The sequence below is a fragment of the Gymnodraco acuticeps genome, unplaced genomic scaffold, assembly GCF_902827175.1.
Source record: "Gymnodraco acuticeps unplaced genomic scaffold, fGymAcu1.1, whole genome shotgun sequence".
Taxonomy (NCBI): domain Eukaryota; kingdom Metazoa; phylum Chordata; class Actinopteri; order Perciformes; family Bathydraconidae; genus Gymnodraco; species Gymnodraco acuticeps.
The window spans coordinates 869,856-892,247 of NW_022992081.1; the positions used below are offsets into that span (position 1 = coordinate 869,856).

At 41.5% G+C, this 22,392-nt stretch overlaps 2 protein-coding genes across 3 annotated transcripts in view; both read left to right on the top strand.

The window, feature by feature from the left end:
* Window positions 1-19,559, top strand: part of abcc6a (ATP-binding cassette, sub-family C (CFTR/MRP), member 6a) — a 46,652-nt gene extending 27,093 nt beyond the window's left edge. For both annotated transcript variants that reach the window (XM_034202454.1, XM_034202455.1), the window contains exons 4-31: window positions 1,701-1,838; window positions 4,522-4,644; window positions 5,796-5,857; window positions 5,985-6,116; window positions 7,166-7,372; window positions 8,592-8,769; window positions 8,950-9,111; window positions 9,205-9,297; window positions 9,837-10,040; window positions 10,554-10,700; window positions 10,827-10,914; window positions 11,465-11,534; window positions 11,616-11,742; window positions 11,842-12,018; window positions 12,114-12,281; window positions 13,745-13,928; window positions 14,243-14,327; window positions 14,418-14,535; window positions 14,665-14,872; window positions 14,974-15,284; window positions 15,574-15,773; window positions 15,987-16,113; window positions 16,466-16,567; window positions 16,676-16,822; window positions 16,947-17,105; window positions 17,258-17,424; window positions 17,536-17,730; window positions 18,297-19,559. In XM_034202454.1, coding sequence (XP_034058345.1) covers window positions 1,701-1,838; window positions 4,522-4,644; window positions 5,796-5,857; window positions 5,985-6,116; window positions 7,166-7,372; window positions 8,592-8,769; window positions 8,950-9,111; window positions 9,205-9,297; window positions 9,837-10,040; window positions 10,554-10,700; window positions 10,827-10,914; window positions 11,465-11,534; window positions 11,616-11,742; window positions 11,842-12,018; window positions 12,114-12,281; window positions 13,745-13,928; window positions 14,243-14,327; window positions 14,418-14,535; window positions 14,665-14,872; window positions 14,974-15,284; window positions 15,574-15,773; window positions 15,987-16,113; window positions 16,466-16,567; window positions 16,676-16,822; window positions 16,947-17,105; window positions 17,258-17,424; window positions 17,536-17,730; window positions 18,297-18,405 — 4,188 coding nt within the window. In that variant the 3' untranslated portion in view covers window positions 18,406-19,559. The remainder of the gene's footprint in view (window positions 1-1,700; window positions 1,839-4,521; window positions 4,645-5,795; window positions 5,858-5,984; window positions 6,117-7,165; window positions 7,373-8,591; window positions 8,770-8,949; window positions 9,112-9,204; window positions 9,298-9,836; window positions 10,041-10,553; window positions 10,701-10,826; window positions 10,915-11,464; window positions 11,535-11,615; window positions 11,743-11,841; window positions 12,019-12,113; window positions 12,282-13,744; window positions 13,929-14,242; window positions 14,328-14,417; window positions 14,536-14,664; window positions 14,873-14,973; window positions 15,285-15,573; window positions 15,774-15,986; window positions 16,114-16,465; window positions 16,568-16,675; window positions 16,823-16,946; window positions 17,106-17,257; window positions 17,425-17,535; window positions 17,731-18,296) is intronic.
* Window positions 19,560-19,966: 407 nt separating this feature from the next.
* Window positions 19,967-22,152, top strand: cep20 (centrosomal protein 20). The gene is given in 5 exon segments (XM_034202456.1): window positions 19,967-20,033; window positions 20,682-20,879; window positions 21,215-21,299; window positions 21,642-21,702; window positions 21,704-22,152. Coding segments are annotated over 5 exon segments (441 nt in total). The 5' UTR covers window positions 19,967-20,005; the 3' UTR covers window positions 21,773-22,152.
* The last annotated feature ends 240 nt before the right edge of the window (window positions 22,153-22,392 follow it).

Here is a 22,392-nt window from a genome sequence, read left to right on the forward strand (position 1 = left end):
CAATACCATGATGTAAATTCCAATTCCTTCCCAAAGCGCTGCACACTTCCTGTGTAATTATAAGGTAGGGCTCTGTGATGGACTTAGTTCCACCCACTGACTTCTACAAACAGATGGGCTGATGGTTTGCAGCAGTATGGCAAGTCACAGCGGAAGGCTAGGAATAGAAGGGTCCTTGCCCTCAAATGCTGACCCAAGGTCAGCTTTACAATTCCCCACTAATGTTAAGGTTGGATGGGGCTGATGCTGCCTCAGCCACATCAGTATAGCTTGTATACCAGCAGTTGAGAACATAAAGTTCTTACCGTGGGCTTTCTGCTGCTGACTGATACATCCCATGGGATCATGCAGTCCCATGGGAGAGTTAGGTTGATCAACACTTGGGGGGACAATCAATGTACAATTGGAACATAAAGTGGTGTTATTTGGTTTAAATGCGGATCAGATTGACCATGTGCAATTTGAAAGGTGTTGCCACCCCAAAAGCACTTCAATTTCTTGGACTTTCACATGACTTTGAGTTGGCACGTTGTCCCTGTGTGCCTTTTGGCTCCAACGTCCAGTCAGGTGGACTGGAGACTCTAAATTCCCCATAGGTATGTTTGTAAGTGCCTATCTATCTGTACTCATCCTTCAATATACTGTGTAGAGAAAATGAATGAACAAAAGAATGAAAAAATCAGTGAGTCAACACAGCAAGTAAATGAGAAGCCTTTATGTTGTTTGTTTGTTTCCACTTAAGCACATAAAAATGTTCAACCTCTTGGCCACCACACAGAACTCTGTACACATCTCACATGAAATGTATAAGGTTGTTGTTGTGAAAACTTACAGAAATAACAGGCAGCTATAGTTTATAACAGTATTGTGGCTGATCCCAAAGTTACCAATGTTGTAATCATTATGGAAACCTAAACCAGCTTTCCCAAAATTTGGTGATGAGCTGGCATGACAAAGTGACGTCTCACTTGGCAAACGTGCAGAGAGGAACCAATTGCTGGTTCACAGCAGATACATGACTCCTGAGGACAGGCAGACAGCTGTATCCAAGCACTGAATTAGGCCAACTTTTGAAAAAACATCACAGCATTGAGAACTTTTTTAAAGGAAAGTATATAATAACATAAAGCGGTGTGTGCTGGGCATGCGGCATACCATACATGTGTCATTTATAAGCGGTAGTCAGTCGGATCACAGCTGCGCCTGCGGCCAGGGAAATCCCAGAAACTCAAGTTCTTTTTCAAAACCACCATTGGCTGCATTAGATCAGACTCAATCTCATTACACCCTCTGCTGTGATGGAAACATTGGCACTGATGCCCACAGTTAATACAGGAGAGAGAGGACTTTATTTCCTCCAACTGAATGAAGTAGTTCTGAATGGCAGTCTTAAAAAAATGTTTTCCCACAGATTAACTGAAAAGAAATTCACCAAAACAACAAAATCACTTGGTTTGAAATTGAGACCTGATAGTAAAAATACAATTAATCTCCCTGGCATGTAAATCCAAAAAGGCAACTCGTAGTTTCAAATTAACCATTTTCTTGTCCATGTTGAGTTGCTTCAGGCTTTTCTAAAATGTGGCATCACAGATCTGAGCACTTTCTGTCTTGGGGAGTAAGTTGTTTCCTCTCGTTTGCTGTCAGATCCACTCATGTGAATTCAAACAAGTACTCTTTCTGTCTCTGTCCCTCTCTAGATCTTGGCCTTATGCATCATCCAGTTGGAAAGAATAAGAGGCTGCCGTTCCTCTATATTCCTCTTCCTGTTCTGGGTCTTGGCTGTTATCTGTTCCCTGGTGCCTCTCAGGGCGAAGATCCAGCTGGCTATGGACGAGGTATGTGTTTGGTTTAGCCTATCAAATCATATGGAATAGTACCACTACACCATATCTTTAATAGAAATACCGTCAATGCCAATATTTCAAGCATCAAGAAAAAGCCAAAGTTGAAAATGAAGGGCAATTCAAGTGTTTGTCAGGTTTGAACTCAGTGAACTTGCAGTGTCCAAACACCATGCAGGCATATCTAATCAGGTCTACTCCCACCCATAGTCTAGACACAAGACTCCAGCAGCACAGCTTGAGACGTACCCTGTGTCAGCAAAGAGTTTATCTCATCCCCCAATTTCAACCAAGATAACCCAAAGTTAACCAAGTGTTGGAGGATGACACTGCCAATTCTGGTCAAGCCTGTGTGTGTTTAAGTGTCTTTTCTTCCCGTGTCTCGTGTCAGACACTGCAATCATTGTTGTAGCCTAAATGGGGTACGTTTCTATTTAAGCATTCGTGGGGCAGGCGCATTTGCATTTCTATAAAAAACACACAAACACACTCACATCCATATTTCTGTTTTATCGTCCCCAATGTGACATTCCCACACTGCTTGGGGGAGAGTAATGAAGGCTCTGGGATAAATGCTGGTGAGACATGGCAGCCCAGGGTCAGACCAGAGGAACGTCAGCGCTGTGTTTATGGGCCTACACTGCTGTAAACACAGCCAGATGGAAATCTATGCATCCACACATAATGCCAGTTCATTTACAATTTAGACACAGATGTTTTAATTTCATTCAAACACAAGACACCCATACATTCCTCCAACATAATTTGTATGGATTAACCAAATTCATAGGCACATGTGTTCTGTTAATCAACTTCTCTAAAGATTCAAATATCATCATTACCATCACATTTTGCCTGGTCATAGGAGGGAATGTTACTGAAATTCAAAAGTATGCTTCTAACAGAAGATATAATCAAAGTTAAGATGGAGTTAGTAAATCCACTTATTAACAAGAAGTTTATATGACTGAGATTTAGCAAGCAACAGCTAGCTAAATAAGCTAATTAGCCAAATTTAGCACACGGACTTAAACATACGTTAAGAGTGAAAACAACAGTTCGTGTTTTTGCAGAGTGCTAGTTTAAGGATGTTGTTATCTTTGTAAAAAGCCAGGCTTGCTGTTTCCACTATTTCCTGTCTCTGGGCTACTGGTTTGCGTATTATATTTGACAACCCTTTCCTCAAATTTAAAGTGTCTTTTGCCTTTGACGAAAAAATAGTTGATAATTGCTAATTAGATATGGAAACTCCTTTGCCAAATGCTGAAATAGCCTACATTTAACCAACAAGACTAATCTGTTGCTGCTATTGGTGGCTTTCGTGATTTTCAAGTTAATCTCCAAACACCATAAAACATGGCCAATACTAGCTGAATTTACCCTTGTTCAGCACTTAGATGGCAAGGGTGACTGGTTTGCAACTTTAACTCCTTGTAGGCTGCTCAGTTTACTGACGAATTAGAAGGCCTAATTAGAATCTCAATTTTGCTGACATTTTGCTTAAAATGTCCTTAATAATTCAATCGAACACAATTAGTATATCTTGTAAAATGTTTAACTACATATGCTGAAATTTGTTTTTGTCTTAATAGTAATTAAGCTAATTAAAAATATATATTATTTTCTTAGATAGATGTCACAAGAACAGAAGTGCGCTGCACAGTTCTCTATCTGCTGTGTTACGCATTGTAATGGCAAATTATTTTAAATATTAATGAAGAAAGTATGTTATTCACATTGCAGCTTAATTGGCTGTAGTTGACTGAGTTCATGTTTGTGGACCTTTGGCCATTTTTATTCACTTGACATACATTTTTACCCACCCGCTCTCCGACCATCCTGACCCTGTCATTTGGCCCCGTCGTATCTCCTTTCTCAATAAAGCTCCACACTTTTCTTCTGAAAAAGTAATTTTACTGTTTACCATGGCTCTGACTTTAATGCTTAGCCACTCTGCTGCGCAACAGACAGGCTGTGGCAATGGCCTTCACCCAGTAAACAATGCCTCTGCCAAACCCCACCGTTTCTGTATGTCAAGAATAACATGTAAGTTCTACATTTCACAAAAGTCTCTTGAGCGGTTAATATTGCAGCTGTTTCCTTGATTGAATGTAAGGGTGCTGGTTTGTGAAACCACAATCTCCCTATTTACAGATACGGGTTCTTAGCATGACTGAAGGGCAGCTTTAACTTGCGCTTCATTTATATAAAGTGCACCATTAAAGACTTTAGGTTTCACTCTTGATTTAGCTTAAAGGTCAAAAATACTCTTTATTGTGTCTGTGTTTTTTGTGTATAAACCATATCCTCTGCTATACAATGTGTAAGCATGGGAAGTCATGTAATGAATGTTCGTGTTGTTGTGAAACTGCATACAAACCACAGCGGAGATAAATGACGCTGTAAACCACAGGATGTTGTTTGATTGTTAGGTTAGGTTGAAAGGCATACATTTGGATGCTGATGAAGTCCCTATATCTTGATTTAACATAAATGTTAAATTGTATTTGTTATTTTTCTGTGGCATGAGCACAGCCACAAAGCCAATTAATTTGTGAGCTTAGAATAAACATGGAAAAACTTTCTTACAACTTGAGACCATAAACTCAAGGAACTCTGCCTGAAGCACTTTCAGCCCTGCAGCAGCCTCTTTAATCTGTGCTTTCCTATTCCACAGGGCATTGCATCTGATATCGTACGATACCTCGCCTTTTTCTCCTATTTCACAATCCAACTGGCCCAGCTCTTCCTGTGCTGTTTTGCTGACCAGCCTCCAGAGGGAAAAAACACATTTCAAAAGGTAAGCAGAGGAGAATGTATCCCACTTCCTTCATAAAGAGTCCACTCCAATCCAATACCCAGGGAAAGGCCTGAACAGCTATCTTGTGGTTTTCAACTTTTGTTGTCAAGACATTTTTACCATTTGGAGGAAATGATGCGATTCCCCTCCCTCCCTCCTTCCACTCTCACTTCACTGCTTTGGCTTGTTATGAGAGGAGTGTGTGTGTGTGTGTGTGTGTGTGTGTGTGTGTGTGTGTGTGTGTGTGTGTGTGTGTGTGTGTTTGTGTGTGTGTGTGTGTGTGTGTGTGTGTGTGTGTGTGTGTGTGTGTGTGTGTTGTCCAGCATACCATCAGGGTGACTCACTTACTCCAACCTTGGGTCATCAAAACTGCATTGCCTAATACTGATCTCACTATGCCATCAATCATGGGCCAGATGACACTTTGTCAAACATAAAATAGCAAGTCGATTCAGGACAGCTGACAGATGAATGAAAATGAGTCTTCTAATCAATCAAATGGACAAGGGGCGTAATATTTCCCCGGTGAGTAACAATCAAAATAGCCGGAAAAGTCCCTAAGAAACTCTTGGCCGGTGGTGAGGATGCAGAAGCCGCAGTCTGGTGGGGTGGACACACCCATTGGTCGATCCTTGGTGTGTCTTCTTCGTCTTCCTTCACCTTCACCTCCTCCTCCTCCTCTCCGAACCCACGCTCTGGTTAGTTACTCACAAGAAGAGAGGAAGTGCAAGAACAAGTGAGCACACTGGTAATGAAGAGAGCAAACACCCTGGTGAGGGGGAGGCAGGGTGGAGAGTCATAAAGAATGTGTGAGAGAGCAAACTTTCTGTGTGTGTGTGTGTGTGTATATCCACGTGTTGGACAGTTTTAGCATGATGACAGATTTCTGCTATGTCTACGCTAGACCTTAGGACGTCATTTTCACCCTGTGCTAACACTGAAATCTATTTATTCTGTTTTGTGGGAGTTCATGGCCTCTGCTCCCCCCACAATGGACCACTTTACTGTCCAGGGCACACATTAGCCTTCTTTAACACACTCCTCACAAGTGCAGCATTGAACCATCAACTGACTGTGTGTACGTCTTTAAAGCATTAAAGTGGTGGGAGATTTATTGCGAAAACAACAGTCTGGTCTTTAATCTGTTGCAGAATCCCTGTCCCGTGCAAGACGCCTCTTTCCTCTCAAAGATTCTCTTCTGGTGGTTCACTGGGTAAGATGGTTCTTCAGAACCCACACAGTTTTGGGCTTCGGCTGACTCACTATAGTGACAGTTTGTTCTTGTTTACAATAATATGTGTGTTTTGTTGACGATCACGTGCATGAATCATCCTCTTCAGGCTTGTTGTGAAAGGATATCGCACCCCGCTGGCAGGAGAGGACCTGTGGACGCTGAGGGAGGAAGACACATCGCGCAAGATCATCTCTGAGCTGGAAGAGAACTGGACGGATGAATGTGCCGAACTTCAAAAGTGAGAACGCCTGTTGATACAGTTCAGGCTGATTAAAGGGTACCCTGGTAATTTGGTATTGTAAAAAGAAAATCACCGTTGGCTCCAGGTATTTTTATACTAGGAAGTCAAATTTGTTTGGCTTCATGCACCACCTAGCAACCTTCATTACAATGAACAGGGCTCTGTCTGCAACGCTTTATACTGTTATTTTTGAGCTTCATGGCTCACAATGACAAAGCTAACACGCTTAGTTTAGCGAATAAGCATGCTAACATTTCCTAATTAGCAAAAAACACGAAAGTATAGAAGAGACTGTTTTACAGAAATGTTGGTCATAAACATAAAACAGTTGGAACTCTCTCGTGAATTTGGAAATTCCATCCATTTATTGTTATGCAGGCTTTAAAACCAGGAAAATAAATGTATGCTACATTACAATATCCAAAATCTAAGACCATATCTAGTCTCAAATCACGAAATCCATATAATATCTTAATCAGCCCGACTTGTCCTACTGTGTTCTTTCTGTTTCCTCAGGCTCATATGGTTATTTTGCCCCACGCATGTGATCCAACATAACGTGTCTCTCAGTTGTCTCTCTATTGTTACAGCTTAACAGCCAAATAATCCATTTCATTTTATTGCAATGTGGTCAACAGTCAGCATGGTGCTGGCTGAATTAATGACCCGAGCAAAGCATGCCTTGTCATGATTGCGGTAAATTGACATTCGGGACAACTCATCAACAGAGGCATTTTGGGCCAGAAATAGGTCCAAAGGAGTCCCTTGAGGACATACAGCAGCATAATGTCAGGGCAAGAGCCATGTGTCAAAGCTTGTTAACATGATCCTGTGCTTTGAAGATCCCTTGTTAAGTACAATAATCAGTCAGTGAATAATGCTTTTTACTGCTGGTGAATTCTTGAGTCCGTTGGTGATGGTATGATTAACAACAGGGTTTTTTTTACAGTCTGTTTTACAGTAAAAGCTTGAAAGGCGCCAGCATAATTTCGGGCATCTCTGACACAGATGTGTTGTCTGTAACATGCTTTCTCTCTCTCTGGCAGGCAGGAGAAGGCCTTAGCGTCGGGCGTGGCGTTGGGGAGCAGACTGCCGGATCAGGCGCAGCTCCTCCGGAAGCTGCAGAAGGAGCAGAGCTCTGGTTTCTTCCTGCTCAGGACGCTGGCACGCAATTTCGGCCAATACTTTCTGACCGGCACCCTGTGCATCATATTCCACGATGTGTTCATGTTCGCCATCCCCCAGGTGCTCAGGTAAGAGTGACCCAATATCTTAATTTTACTCTCATCATCAGCGAATCTTGCAAATAAAAGCTGCCAATTTTAGGAGTTATTAGCTGTATATTAATCCGGCACCCCACAGCTCAAGGGTATTTGGTTTATGGTGCACACAGCACCCAAAACAACAAGATTGTATAAAATCCCAAATGCTTATAGTCTGCTCCTTCCGTTTGAAAATATAAATCAGGCAGTTGTGTTTTGATAACAAGTAGTTCTTAAAGAAACTGCTCATAAAACGGTTTGAGTTCAAAGTAACCATGTCGGCTTTGTTTTTTCAAATAGATGTTGTTATTGAGTTTTTTAATGATATATTTAGTAGTGAGTCCCAGACCAAATGGCATTGCGTGCACTGTATTAAGGGATGCTGCAGCCATATTTCTAAACCTCAGCTCAAGCTCAAATGACCTTGATGGACTGCAGCCCAGGAGTAAAAATAGGTTTTATTGTGTTTTGGGGGGTTGAATCATCCAATTTATTTAAGCGATTTAAGTGAAAGAGATCATATTTTCCTGGCATTATTTTAAGAAACATGGGTTTGGCAGATTGTAGGAAAATACCACAGTTTAGATAGACAGATAGTGTAACAGTGTAAAAACTCTAAAGCACCTAATATATTACCTTCATCATCTTATTTTTCAATGATTTGAGACTCAGACAACCACACGACAACAGAAGCTGGCTGCAATGAAAAAGCAGGTCATGCCTAACCAAATCCCACTAGCCAGACTGGAATGTTGTTGTTGATGAACAGCACAGCATCAGTGGAAGTGTTAATTACGGTCATGGAGCTGTGAGCAGGAAAAGTAGTCGGGACAACAGTCCTCTGTGTTCCAGCAAGGACGGCAGGCCGAGAGGAAGAGGAGGCAGAAATGCTGTCGGACCACAATAAGTGAGCCGCTGGCCAAGTGTGAGGGCAGCCGGCCGCAGGCTGAGCACTGTTGTGCAACCCGAGCTACTTTCTGTGGAACAGTCGGCCAGCAACCACTGGTTTAAGGCAGACAATGAAAGTCATATAACACCACATTGAATGAAAAAACACAGTTAAAAAAATCATGTTGACAGGGCTGTCTGCTTTGATTGATTGATTTCATTCACTACTTTCCAGGGGAAATCGTACATAGGAAAAGGGTTATGGTAGCACTACATCAAATCTGAAAGTGTGTAATCGTCCTCATAATTTCTTCCTCCACAGTCTTCTTCTGGATTTCATGAGAGACGAAGATGCTCCACTGTGGAAAGGCTACTTCTACGCCACTCTAATGTTCCTGCTGTCCTGTCTCCAGTCCCTCTTCAGCCATCAGTACATGTACACTTGCTTCACAGTGGGAATGAGGGTGAAGACCGCTGTCATGGGATTGGTTTACAGGAAGGTGGGTTTATCTGCGGACAAGTAGCCGCTGACCTCTTAGCGCCACATAAATTACACCTTAAATATCAACAACAAAAGCAGTCTCTAAGATGAATGATGCTCTGAGGTCTTTTCGAGGGCGTGAATATATAGTGGACAACTGAAGGTTAAAATGTCTTTGTCTCTTTTGTTGACAATCCAGTCTTTGGTGATAAACAGCGCTGCCAGGAGGACTTGCACCGTAGGCGAGATTGTGAATCTGGTTTCGGCTGACACTCAGAAGCTCATGGACTTTGTGGTTTACTTCAACGCTGTCTGGCTGGCTCCTATTGAGATTGCTCTTTGTCTCTTCTTCCTTTGGCAGGTATGTCAAAATGTTTCACAATGACTCATTCATGCACAACTGTTTTAACTTAAAAAGGAGCTTTGACATCTTTATATTCTTTGTTTTTTTCAGCATCTCGGCCCATCGGCTCTCGCAGGAATCGCCACTGTCATTCTCATTTTTCCACTCAACGGGTTCATAGCGAAGAAAAGAAGCAAGCTCCAGGTAAAAGCAGTTGTAGGAGTATTTTACACTTCAGTAGCCCCCACATCTGGCGTGTTGGGTCAGGGATGCCACAGCTGGTTTAGATCATGGCTGAAGAGCCGCGTGGGAGTTTGGCCTGGATGGTACATTCTCTCTTGTCCTTTTGATGTCTGACCCATATAAAGTGCTTGAAAAACAATGAAAGGAAAAGGTGGGCAGTTGGAAAACATATTTTTTCATTTCTTTGGAAAAACAAAAGAGGGTTCTGTACATGTTATGTTAATTTAATCGAACTGAGTCTTGAATGCAGTGACCACATTCCTGACCCTTTGTTGTTTCCTTGTCGTAAAAATCACCAAAAAGTTACAAGCAATAAATTCCTACTAAATTAAACAAGTTTTAAGATGTTCAGGAAAACTACTACAGCTGTAACGAGCGCAGACAAACCCATGTTCACAAATGCATGTATTTGCTTTGGTCTGGTAATTGTCTTTCTACTGTGCTGCAGTTTCAGCTTTGGGTTGTATATTTTAATAAAAACCTTTGTGTCTGGTCCACAGGAGATCCAGATGAAGTGCATGGATGGCCGCATCAGACTGATGAATGAGATCCTGAACGGAATAAAGATCCTGAAGTTCTACGCCTGGGAGAAGGCCTTCCTGGAGAAGGTTTTGGGCCACAGAGAAAAAGAGCTCCAAGCCCTGAAGAAATCTCAGATCCTTTATTCCATCTCCATTGCATCCTTTAACTCCTCTTCTTTTCTGGTAAGAGCACAATTCCAAGGAGCTACCAATAAAACATCTAAAAACAGACCTCAAACTGATATTGTTAAGAGCTTCAAAGGATTTAAAAAAAATCATTAGTTGATCGACAGACCAACTAATTTGATTATCGAATAATCGTTAAACTTACATCTTTATACATAAATGTCAGAAAATGCTATTTCCCGCCTCTCTATTAAGGTGATTTCTAGCTTTTCCAGATTTTATATAATTTTAAAATATATATCTTTGGGATTAAGACTGTTAAAACAAGATATATAAAGACATACCTCTAGACTCACAATTGTTTTGCATTCAAGGGACCAAACAATTAATCCGTTATGAAACCAATTAATAAAACCGTATTGGACAACTTTATGAGTATATTTAATGTATGTGACCCGTATCAGAAATGAAAACCCTCATCAAGATCTGCATTTATATTAGGAATGTCTCTAGAGATAACACAAGTTGTGCATGTAAAAGTTTACATTTACCATATTTTTCTCCCGAAAGATTGCCTTTTCCATGTTCGGAGTGTATGTGACGCTCGATGACAGGAATGTGCTGGATGCACAGAAAGTTTTTGTCTCAATGGCGCTGATCAACATCCTGAAGACTCCGCTCAGCCAGCTTCCATTCGCTATAAGCACGACGATGCAGGTAGGTGACGTTTCAATTTATAACCGTTGATTGCGCTCAGATGTTTCTCTCCATCTATGGTGCCTGATGAGGTATATTTGATGGGTTTGATATGATGGAGCTAAAAAACCACTGACTCTGTTTCAGGCTATGGTTTCACTGAGGCGTCTGGGGAAGTACCTGTGCTCTGAGGAACTGAAGGTGGAAAACGTCTCAAAAGCTCCATCGACCTCTGGTAAGAACGCCACCGATGTATAAACCTTAACACTAAATGAATAAACTACTCTTCTACACTGTTTAATTTCACCAATTTGTTCCCCACAACTGCCTTCATTTCTACACTGTCATAATCAATATAATTCAACCACGGGATTTAGTTGTTTCTATCTTTGGAGTACCACAGCCTTGTATGGATCATATGCGCTGTCACTTCCTGGGTCCCTGGCTGACTGTCAGACAGGGTAATTATAGGATGTTCCCATTTAGCGGTTGAACGTAAATCAGACATATGATTCATAGAGGAATAAAAAAGAAAAATACGGCAATCCTCTGTCTGTAACCTGTCAACACTTCCTAAAACAGCTCTTGAAAAAGCATCAGCTCTGTAATTTGAATGATTAAGCAAATTCATTTGTAATTATGCCCAGGCTGTAATCTGACGAGTAACTTCAAAGTGGAGTTTTGTTTTGAAAGTTTGTTTGTGGTTCAGGTTGAAAGGACCTGTCCTGTCTTCAGTGTTTATTGCAGGGCTTGTTGTTTTTGTTCAACCCTTCTTTTTTGTTTAGATGGTGAAGACGTGGTGATAGAAAACGGCACTTTTAGTTGGTCTGCAGAGGGCCCTCCATGTCTTAAAAGGTATGAATTACACATAAAAGAATAGTTAACTTACAAGAAAAACAAAGAGACTTACAGGACACTTCCTTTCTTTGTTGACAGGATCAGTATCCATGTGCCACGAGGTTCCCTCGTTGCTGTGGTTGGACATGTGGGCAGTGGAAAGTCCTCCTTGTTGTCTGCCATGCTTGGTGAAACAGAGAAAAGGAGCGGTCATGTCAGTGTTAAGGTGATGAGCTTCTTTTCCAAGAGCATGTTCTATTCCTAGTTGTGGGTTTCATCATTTAATAAATACTGACAGTCTCGGTTTGGATATCTGTCTTCACAGGGCTCCGTGGCATATGTGCCCCAACAGGCCTGGATCCAGAATGCCACAGTCCAAGACAACATCATATTTGGCCGTGAAAAAATGAAGACGTGGTACCACCGAGTGCTGGAGGCCTGCGCACTGCTGCCAGACCTAGAAATCCTACCTGCTGGAGATGCTACAGAAATTGGGGAAAAGGTACAAAAAGGGAGAAATGTAAATTGTATGATTTTCTTTCTTGTCTCTCAATCCTCTGAGTATATCGAAACTTTTGAATGATTCTGTCTACGCAGGGATTGAACCTCTCCGGTGGGCAGAAGCAGAGAGTGAGCCTGGCTCGGGCCGTCTACAGAAAGGCCGATGTATACCTAATGGATGATCCTCTGTCGGCTGTTGATGCACATGTCGGTCAACACATCTTTGACAAAGTCGTTGGACCAAAGGGAGTCCTTAGGGACAAGGTAATTTATGTAATAAAAACCAAATGCAACTCAGCTGCAAAGAGCCAAAACATAGTTTTACAATCCTTAATCCACTTACAAGCATGCGGCATGCAAGAACCACAGTGACGCATCCTAAAACCCGGAAGTAAACTCCTTCCGGTTCCTTCGACAAAAATGCAATGCAATTTCTCCATAGGATTTTGGAAAATAGCTCGAAATAAGGTCTGTGGTTGAGACACATTTAAGAGACGGATCACGTTTTGTTCAGCCGGATAATCTCCACATGTCTACCCTACTTTTATAATTTTCGGATCATAAATCTAGTCGCAAGAAGCAAAATGCTAACGTTATGCTATAAACGAACTACAGCAGGGTCGCTGCTTCAACGTCACGCCAACTTAAGATCCATATTCAAAAATACAGATACAAAATTGTACAAGTTGAAGCTTTTGTTTTAACAGTTTGCAAGAGGCAGGTACTTGCTTTCAAGCAGAACAGGGCAAACAAACTTATCGGGAGTGTAATGACGTAAAACAGCCTGGACAACTTCTGTAGCCACTTGTTAACAACCATCGTTTTTCAGACACGTAAACTCTTCAAAAATCACCAGTGGGGTCACTGCTGATGTATTTAATGTCGTAGAACAAAACGTGATCTGTCTCTTCAATTTGTGTCAAACATAGACCTTGGCCGTTTCTCAATCTCGAGGAAACTGGCTTCCAAGCCAATATTTCAAGGATGCTACGTCATCGAGTGCCGCCGAAGGACTGTTCCAATCTCCAGCATACTTGGAATTCCACCGAGGCCGCGTCCTTGGTTTGGGGGTAATTTCGAGGCTGCACATGGACAGACTTCGTGTCCTTAAAATCCCCACAATGCTTTGCACACGGACCAATTTCAAAAACCCTTGCGGAGAATGGCTGAACTGACGCAGCACACATTTAAATGTAAGTAGGCCTATGTAGTGGCGTAGAACATGTATTGGTAAATATGTTACTTTGTTTGTTATCACCAAAAATGTGTTCCGTGAAAGTAAAGCAAGTTCATAATTATATAGACATCGTGAGGTATTTATTTTCGGTACAGTTTATGTTGAAACAGTTAGAGAGAGTGGCACACTTGTTAGTCTGTTCCATTCTTCTTCGTTTTCCGAAGCCGTGGCATGGAAGCATACTGGCTTAGTTTCTGAAGGAAGTGACTTGGAAGTACGCGACTATCAAGCCAGCATCCTCGCGATTGAGAAACGGCCCCTATTTTGAGCTATTTTCCTAAATCCTATGGAGAAATCCCATTGCTTTTTGTCGAAGGAACCGGAAGTGGTACCAATGCTAACTTACTTCCGGGTTTTAGGAGGCGTCACTGCGGTTCTCTGTTGTTATCATAATATGGAAACCACCACTTTGCTGACACTTTTCTTTTTGAAGAAAGCCTTAATTTGGTATTGGGTTGTGCTAACATGATATTTTTTGCTGGCTATACAGACCCGCATCCTAGTGACCCATGGGATGAGCTTCCTGCCGCAGGCTGACCTCATCCTTGTTCTGGTAGATGGAGAAATCACAGAGAGCGGCTCCTACCAGGAGCTCCTCAGCCGCCATGGCGCCTTCGCCGACTTCATTCACACATTCGCCAACACGGAGCGAAAAGAGAGCGCCATACAGAGAGGTGAGAACAATTATGTTAAACTAGAATGGCGCTTGAAGAGCAAACAACTCCGCCAAATCCAGTGGTGCATTCACATGCTGCTTGGGTGATCCCACACGAGTTGGAAACAAATGTTTTGTACTTGTGCACTCCAAGATATAAACCATTCTTGTTTGGCCCATGTTAAACCATCCCATTTTAATAACATTAGCCCATAGTTATTCCGTTATCTTGCCGACAGACAAATATGAGATCATTGGCTAATGTTCAGTAAACATCATTCAAAAATGAATAATCACAATAAAAACCTAAAAAAAATAATCCCTTTTTCACAGCTGGTTCCAGGAGGTCCAATGCTCGTCTCAGCATGGTCGACTCTATGCCATTCTCCAGAGATCTGTCACAGGAGCAACTTATTGGGTACGTTAACAATTGGAAATCGTATAAAAGTGTTTGGCTTTGCGAGCTACTTGTTTACAAAACTGACCTCTGGGTTTTTGTGTCCTCCAGGGGTGACACCACGAACACAAACCTGCAGAACATGGAGCCTGTGTCTGAAACAGACGAAGAACAAGTACCAGAGGACTTGGGCAAGCTCACTAAAGCTGATAAGGCCAACACTGGAAGGGTAAGTCTGAACATTGCTTTTGACTTCAACACTTATGGTATGAAATTGGACATTATTGCCCAAAAATACATTACCCAACAAAATTATTCCTTGAGATTGACTGGTTCATGTTGTGTTGTTCTATAACAGGTGAGGTTGGCGATGTACAAGAAGTACTTCAAGACCATCGGCTTGGTCAGCATCATCCCCATCGTCTTCCTGTATGCTTTTCAGCAAGGCGCCTCACTGGCCTACAACTACTGGCTGAGCATGTGGGCTGATGACCCGATTATTAACGGCACCCAGACAGATACGGACCTCAAGCTGACCGTGTTTGGTGCGCTGGGTTTTGTGCAAGGTCAGTTTAATTAATCCTCCTTGGCAAACTGTCTGTGAACAGTTGACATTTGTTTGTTAATCCTCAAATGATTTGATTAAACATCTTTCCCCTTTTTTCAGGTATTGCGATCTTTGGGACAACTGTCGCCATCTCCATCTGCGGTATCATCGCCTCCCGCCACTTGCATATGGACCTGCTGATCAACGTGCTGCACTCTCCAATGTCTTTCTTCGAGTGCACGCCCAGTGGCAACCTACTCAACCGCTTTTCCAAAGAGATCGACGCCATCGACTGCATGGTCCCAGAAGGCTTGAAGATGATGCTGAGCTACGTTTTTAAACTCATGGAAGTCTGCATCATTGTGATGATGGCGACACCCTTTGCGGCCGTGATCATCCTGCCCCTCGCTTTCCTTTACGCCTTTGTCCAGGTACGTTCCCCCCCAACTTTTAAACAACAAAGACTTTATTCTTTATTATTTCTTTGTGAGTATTATGTTTAGGCGGGTCAGCAAGAGCTGGTTTCTATTACAATGTGTTATTGGAAAGCTCCGGCTACCAAACCGACCCTGCTGATCTTGCCATACACTTGTGTTTTGTTCCCTACGTGCTGACAAAGACGTTACACACATTCACTAGGAATTATGGGAAATCCCTCAGCGCTCTCTTTTGGTTCCCTTCGTTAAAGCTGGTGTTTTACTTTTCCACTGTGGGCTACAGAGCTTCTACGTCGCCACATCCTGTCAGCTGCGGAGGCTGGAGGCTGTGAGCCGCTCGCCCATCTACACGCACTTCAACGAGACGGTGCAGGGCGCCAGCGTCATCCGGGCCTTCGGCGAGCAGTCCAGGTTCATTCAGCAGGCTAATGAGAGGGTGGACTTCAATCAGACCTCCTACTTCCCCCGATTTGTGGCCACTCGGTGAGTTGTTATATGATCATTATCATGTGCTTTCAATCCATTTATACATCCATTCGCTCAGTTCACAGTTCATAAGGGACGGTGATGACTCATAGCACCAAGAGTTGTGGCGATTCCTTTTTGTTACATGGCTAAAAATGACTTCTGGCTTCAGAAATGAGGACACTTTTTGGTACTTGCCTCCTAAAAGCTAAATCAATATAACATCCACAGGTGGCTGGCAGTCAATCTGGAGTTTGTTGGTAATGGTGTGGTCTTAGCTGCCGCCATTCTCTCTGTGATGGGAAAAGGCACCTTGAGCCCAGGAATAGTCGGTTTGGCTGTGTCACACTCCCTCCAGGTAAGAGGTCCTGCCAACAGACACGCTCACACACATTCTCACACAGCACTTCTGGAGGTGTCCCAATACCCGATCTATTAAAGGGATACTTTAGAGTTTTTGAGGTGTCTACTGTTGCTATTATAAAGACTATCATTAAGTACAATCCTAGTTCAGACAATCCAAACTATCCTATTAACATCAAAACAGACACTGCACAATATTGTGGGACTGTACTGTAGTTGCATGCTACTGTACATGTGGCAATTTGAAGGCTAAAATGGGAAAAGTTGAAATACTCAACCAGCAAATGCATGTACATCTCAGGCAAGAACATAATTAAAGTAAAACCTCGTTGCATTTGATATTTCAGGTGACTGGAATCTTGAGTTGGATAGTGAGAGCCTGGACTGATGTGGAAAACAACATTGTGTCTGTGGAGAGGGTCAATGAGTATGCGGAAACTGCTAAAGAGGTCAGTGTTCCTGCTGCACACATAAACAAATCACTGCTGAAGACACTGAATCCAATAACTTAGGAGGTCTTTTGTTCTTTACTCACCCTCTCTTATTCTCTCTTTCAGGCGAGTTGGAGTATCGAAGGCAGCACCTTGCCCCTGGCTTGGCCTCAGAGAGGTGCGATTGAGTTCCAGGACTACGGGCTGCAGTACCGTAAAGGCCTTGAGTTGGCTCTGAAGGGCATTACCATGCAAGTTCATGAAAGAGAGAGGGTGAGCCATCTCGTATGATCAAAACAGTTTGCAATTATTACCGGGCTTGATTTCTGGAAGACAAGTTGCTTGAATCATATAAATACGTCCAACATAAATACTGACTTTAAATGTCCTTTTTCAGATTGGAATTGTGGGTCGGACAGGAGCAGGGAAGTCCTCACTTGCCTTGGGAATCTTCCGGATCTTGGAAGCAGCGAAAGGAAAAATCTTTGTCGATGGAGTGAACATCGCTGACATCGGACTGCATGACCTCAGATCCCGCATTACTATCATTCCTCAGGTGGGACAGCAGTAATAACAGAAACTAAGCCCTGGCATTCATCACATAAACTGTTTGCATAAGCTGCAAAACGTATCCAATGCAGAATAAGACAATGTAATAATCCTGCTACTAGTCTGGTGATGAATAACATCTGTTTTCCTTTCTTTCAGGACCCTGTGCTGTTCTCAGGCTCGCTCCGGATGAACCTCGACCCCTTTGACAGCTACACAGATGAGGAGGTGTGGAGGTCGCTGGAGCTCGCCCACCTCAAAAACTTTATCTCAAATCTGCCAGACAAACTCAACCACGAATGCTCAGAGGGAGGAGAAAACCTCAGGTATACAGATATGACTTAAAGCAATGCAGATAAACAACTATGCATTGTCTGTCCCCAGGCTGCATGCATTGTATCTAATGTGTGATTTATCCCTCTTCTTTGTCTCTGCAGTCTGGGTCAGCGCCAGCTCGTGTGCCTGGCCAGGGCCCTGCTGAGGAAAACCAAGATCCTGGTTTTGGACGAGGCGACAGCTGCTGTCGACCTGGAGACGGACATGCTCATCCAGTCCACAATCCGCACACAGTTTGACGACTGCACTGTACTCACCGTTGCTCACCGCCTCAACACTATCATGGACTACACAAGGTACAATACAATAGACTTAGAGGTATACCATGCGATACGATATTTTGGGGCTTTTAGTTGCCTGAAAGAAATAAAAAATAATTAGGATTATATATGTATTTTGTTTATCAATGAAAATACCAAATATTTGTAATATATATGTAAGGATTTGCTCTTATCTCTTATGTATCACTGTAACCTAACTTCATTTGGACCTTTTTTACTGTTGGCCAGATAAAATATGCAATCGAAAAGCATTATTTTGAATTCTGGGAACCTGTTATCTACATTTGTAATTCTTTGGGAAAATGTTTGAAGAAAACATTTTTTAAATCAGAATAAGGGAAAGTGTTTTTTGTAAAAATTGGGTCTTATTAAAGACAGCATTATTTTGAAAAGCAAATTAACTTGTACTTGCAACAATACAATCCACTAACTACATAACTAAATGTTAATCCCATGCCCAGTCATAGGCCTTGATAGCGCAAAATTGACAGCCCTATTCCATATTTATATGTCATAGTGGTTGTTTTAGAAAAAATGCTGGATTTATAACCTGTCTTTTCGCCTATTTTATCATTTTACAGAGTGATCGTCATGGACAGAGGCCTCATTTCTGAGATGGACACTCCAGCAAACCTCATCGCACAGCGGGGACAGTTCTACGGGATGTGCCGGGAGGCCGGGCTGGTCTAAGTCTTCAACGGGCGCTTCGTTCCATGCAGCTGGTGTACAGATGTGGCACCTTATTTGCTAACGTGAAATTGGGCTATTTCAAGCTTTGTGGCAGCTCAAAAATGCCTCTCCATGAGGGCATTTTCAATTAATCTCAAGAACAGATGCTGGCGCTGGTTTTTGACAGACACTACAGATATTATTATCCTCAGATGATGAACATTCAGAAGAAAGCTACAGTGGATTGTAGAGTCTCCAAGCTATTAATATTGTATATATAGTAGTAGAGTCCGTGTTTTACATGAAAGGATTCAGCCCAGAGCTACAAGCTACCACAAATCATAAAGACTTTTTCTCTGTTGGAATGGGAGCTGTATTATTTTTGTAGATTTTTGTAAGTGTTATAAAGCACATGACATATTTTTATGATGTTGTCTCAGGCTCAAACGTTGATGTTTACTCACACTTTTCTTAGCCTTGTATACCAAGAAAGAGGCAAGTTTGTAATTGTAAACTGATATTTGTTCTTGTGCCCCAGAGACTGGAATGGGAAACACTTTGACCTTCAAAAGGTTCACCCTGGCAAAACCCAGGGGAAGTGAGGTTTCACTGCCTTTCAAAATCTCTGCTGGAAACGGCCAATTTGGAGCTTTTATACGTCAGGGTAAAAACAACAGAAAAACATTGAAGTGAGCCAACACATTAGCAATCGTCCAACTATGGTGTGGCTGTTGTTTATTTCTGTCAAAGTAAACACATAAAGAAAGTCAATAGAGACCTTGCTGGTCAGACTTAACCTGACGCCGGTAGTGGAAACCACCATGAATGAAGAGAATTTCTCTTCAAAACAATAGTGATAAATCTCTGTGTGATTGTTTCTCTGCCCTCACCACACATCTCAGGCTGTGTGCAGAGAATATAAAAAAATATTGGTTTATGGTGCTGACATGACAGAGTGTAAATAGTCCACGTTGAACTTTACTCTTGATTCAAATAAAGAACCCAATGAACTTTTCAAAGAAGAGGCATTTACTGTTTTTGTCAAACTGGTTTTGACAATAATAGAAAGCCTATAGTTTATTTATGTCATTTGACAAAATGTATTAAGTGTCCTTAAGGTTTCAAGGATTGTATTATATTTATACTTTTTATAATAAGCTTATTATTTTTTTCACGTTTACTGTTAATGTACTGTCTTGTACTATCAAGCTGAATAATAAAGTCTATTTGAGTCTAACGTATTGTATTAATCAAATTCTACTTACTTCTGCATCAGAGTTCATCCAAAGTGAATTTAATTAAAAATGGTCATATTTGATGCATGCAACCATGGATAGGCTTGACTCTGAATCCACATATATTCAGTGTGACTGTGCTCTAATAATCTTAAGAATAGAAACGGAATGATTGCTCATCCTTTAAAGATAAACATACATCTTAATATCACAATGCATATAACACTTATATATGAATGTGTTTGTTATAAGGTTTGCAAAGATTGTATGTGATGTTTTGGGTCTAATTAAACAGTCCGTTGTAGTTACACAACTTCGTCGCCAGATGGCAGAGATATATTGCATGAGAAGAAGTGGAAGACAGTCGTTTGTTTACACTTGTTGCAATGGCGACCATCACTGAACTGAAGTGTGGTAAGTGTTCACTATAATTTATGATTGTGTCTACTTTTAAATCCAACTCGAATTGATAAACCACAAGTTCTTTACTGCAAACACATTAGTCAAACTGCTAGTAACACCGGTTAGCTAAGTTAACGTCCTCGTATGTATGCGTCTCCATTCAAAAATCCAACACTTTTACTAGATAAGAGGCATTGTATCTACTGCTAACATCTACATTTTCATTCGGCACATATAAATACAGCCTATGTCCAACATAATTATAGGTTTTCATTCATTTCACAATGCTCGCCAGCTTGCTAACAGTAGCCAGCGAGCCATTACGTTTGGTCGAAGCTGTGAGTAGGAATAAATTGTATTTTATTTATGAAACCAAGACAGTTTGAATTATCAAATGTATTCCGAATTAAAGAGTGGTATCTAATGTTTATTTTATTATATGCAGTCAGCTTTGAAGATGTGTAGATATTTGTCAGTAAGTAAAATAACCTTATATTGGCAGATTATTGAGTGGAGTACGGCATATATTAGAAAAACCCGCCCATTTGGTCAAACGCGGATTATAAGAACATACTAACGCAACGCAAGCTCCCAATAATTTTGTCTGATGGTCAGTTCACACAATTTACTTATCACTTCAAAATAACCTGAATATTTTAGCGGTGAGGGAAACGCTGGAGTCCCGGGGTGTGCTGGGCCAGCTGAAGGCTCGCATCCGGGCAGAGGTGTTCAGCGCCCTGGACGACCAGCGGGAGCCTCGCCCGCCGTTGTCCCACGAAAACCTGCTCATCAACGAGCTCATCCAGGAGTACCTGGAGTTCAACAAGTACAGATATACTGCTTCAGTCCTGACAGCAGGTGGGTGAAAAATAGTCTCTGATTATATAGTCACTTAATGATTCTGGCACTATATCACACACACGTGCCAAAAATATCATTTCTAGGGAGCCTTTACAAAGTGTTGAAGTGATCAATGAGTGAAAAAACTAGAGCATATTTACAAAGTGAAAGTGTTTTTATGCAAAAAACACATTTGTATTCTTAAAGCCGACTGAGATGACAGATTTCAGCTTCAGTTTTGAGACTTAATGGTAACAAACTGCACTGTAACAAAACCCAATTCAACCCAGGGGATCAATTAAGTATTTCTAAATTCTTATAACTCCTTAACTCAGCAGTGTTTCTTTTCTCAGAGTCATGCCAACCTGAAGTTCCCTTGGACAGACCGTTCCTGGCCAATGAGCTGAAGGTCACTGAGGATACAAGCTCCAAGTCTGTGTGAGTGCAGTACAATCTGTTGTCCAACACACTGAGTTCAAATATTTAATATTTACTAAGTCTGGGGGGGTATGGTCAGTTATGGGATAATAATTACATAAGCTCTTCAAATCATCACAGTCTTCATCCTTTTAGCTTGAAATACCTTGAGATTTTCAATAATTTCTTGTCCCAACAAGTGTTTTGGAAAAACATAATAATAATTTTGTGTTGTGAAATATGATCTCAGCAGGGGGTTGCTTACATGCAGCAGTTTAAGGGGTTTCGTCACTTTCATATCAGGTCTTTTTCCCTGAAATGTTTATCACACATCGTCTACTTTTTTCAAATGTTTCTCTCCAGACCTCTCCTCTATGGCTTGGTGAGCCACTTTGTAAACAGCGGTGATAATGTTGGAAAGGTGTTTTCTGCGAGGTGCCTCTCTGCCTGCTGGGACTTCTGCCAGCAACACTGTACCTGGACCTGATGCATAAATGGTGGTGTTTTTTAAACCGCATTGAGAGGCCTTTCAACACTGTCTTTTGGCAGGATTAAATGATAATCTCCCATTTTCATTGAGTGTAATCCACAGGCATTACAGCATGGACTCTATGAATGCTGGTCAAAGAAAGGCTCAAATCCTTAGTAATGCTTCATGCAGTTTGTTGCCGATTATCTCACATGACCTTTTATTGGTTTAGGTCAAAATATCTGGCAATACTGATAGCTTCAGCATGCATTAGTCCTTATTGCATGGTTTTTCAATAATTCAGGACTGAAAGTTAAGATAACATTCTCTATTTTATTTTACAAATGTTTGATACTTTTATAATTTATTTTAATTGTTCAAAAATAAAAAAATAATATGTATTCACTTGTTTGAGTCGAAAACATTTGTGGAAGTACTATTTTATTAACTACCACATGGGGGCAGCCTCACCATGGCCAAAGAGAGCTGAAGACAGGTTTTTAGTGGAGGTAATCTGTTGTGTCTGTTCATATCTGTGGCATGTGGAATTATGCATCAAATAAGGGTACTCTAATAATAACGTGTTTTTAAATGATCGTCCTTTTCACATTAAGTCAGTTCACTAACACATTATTTTATCCTCTT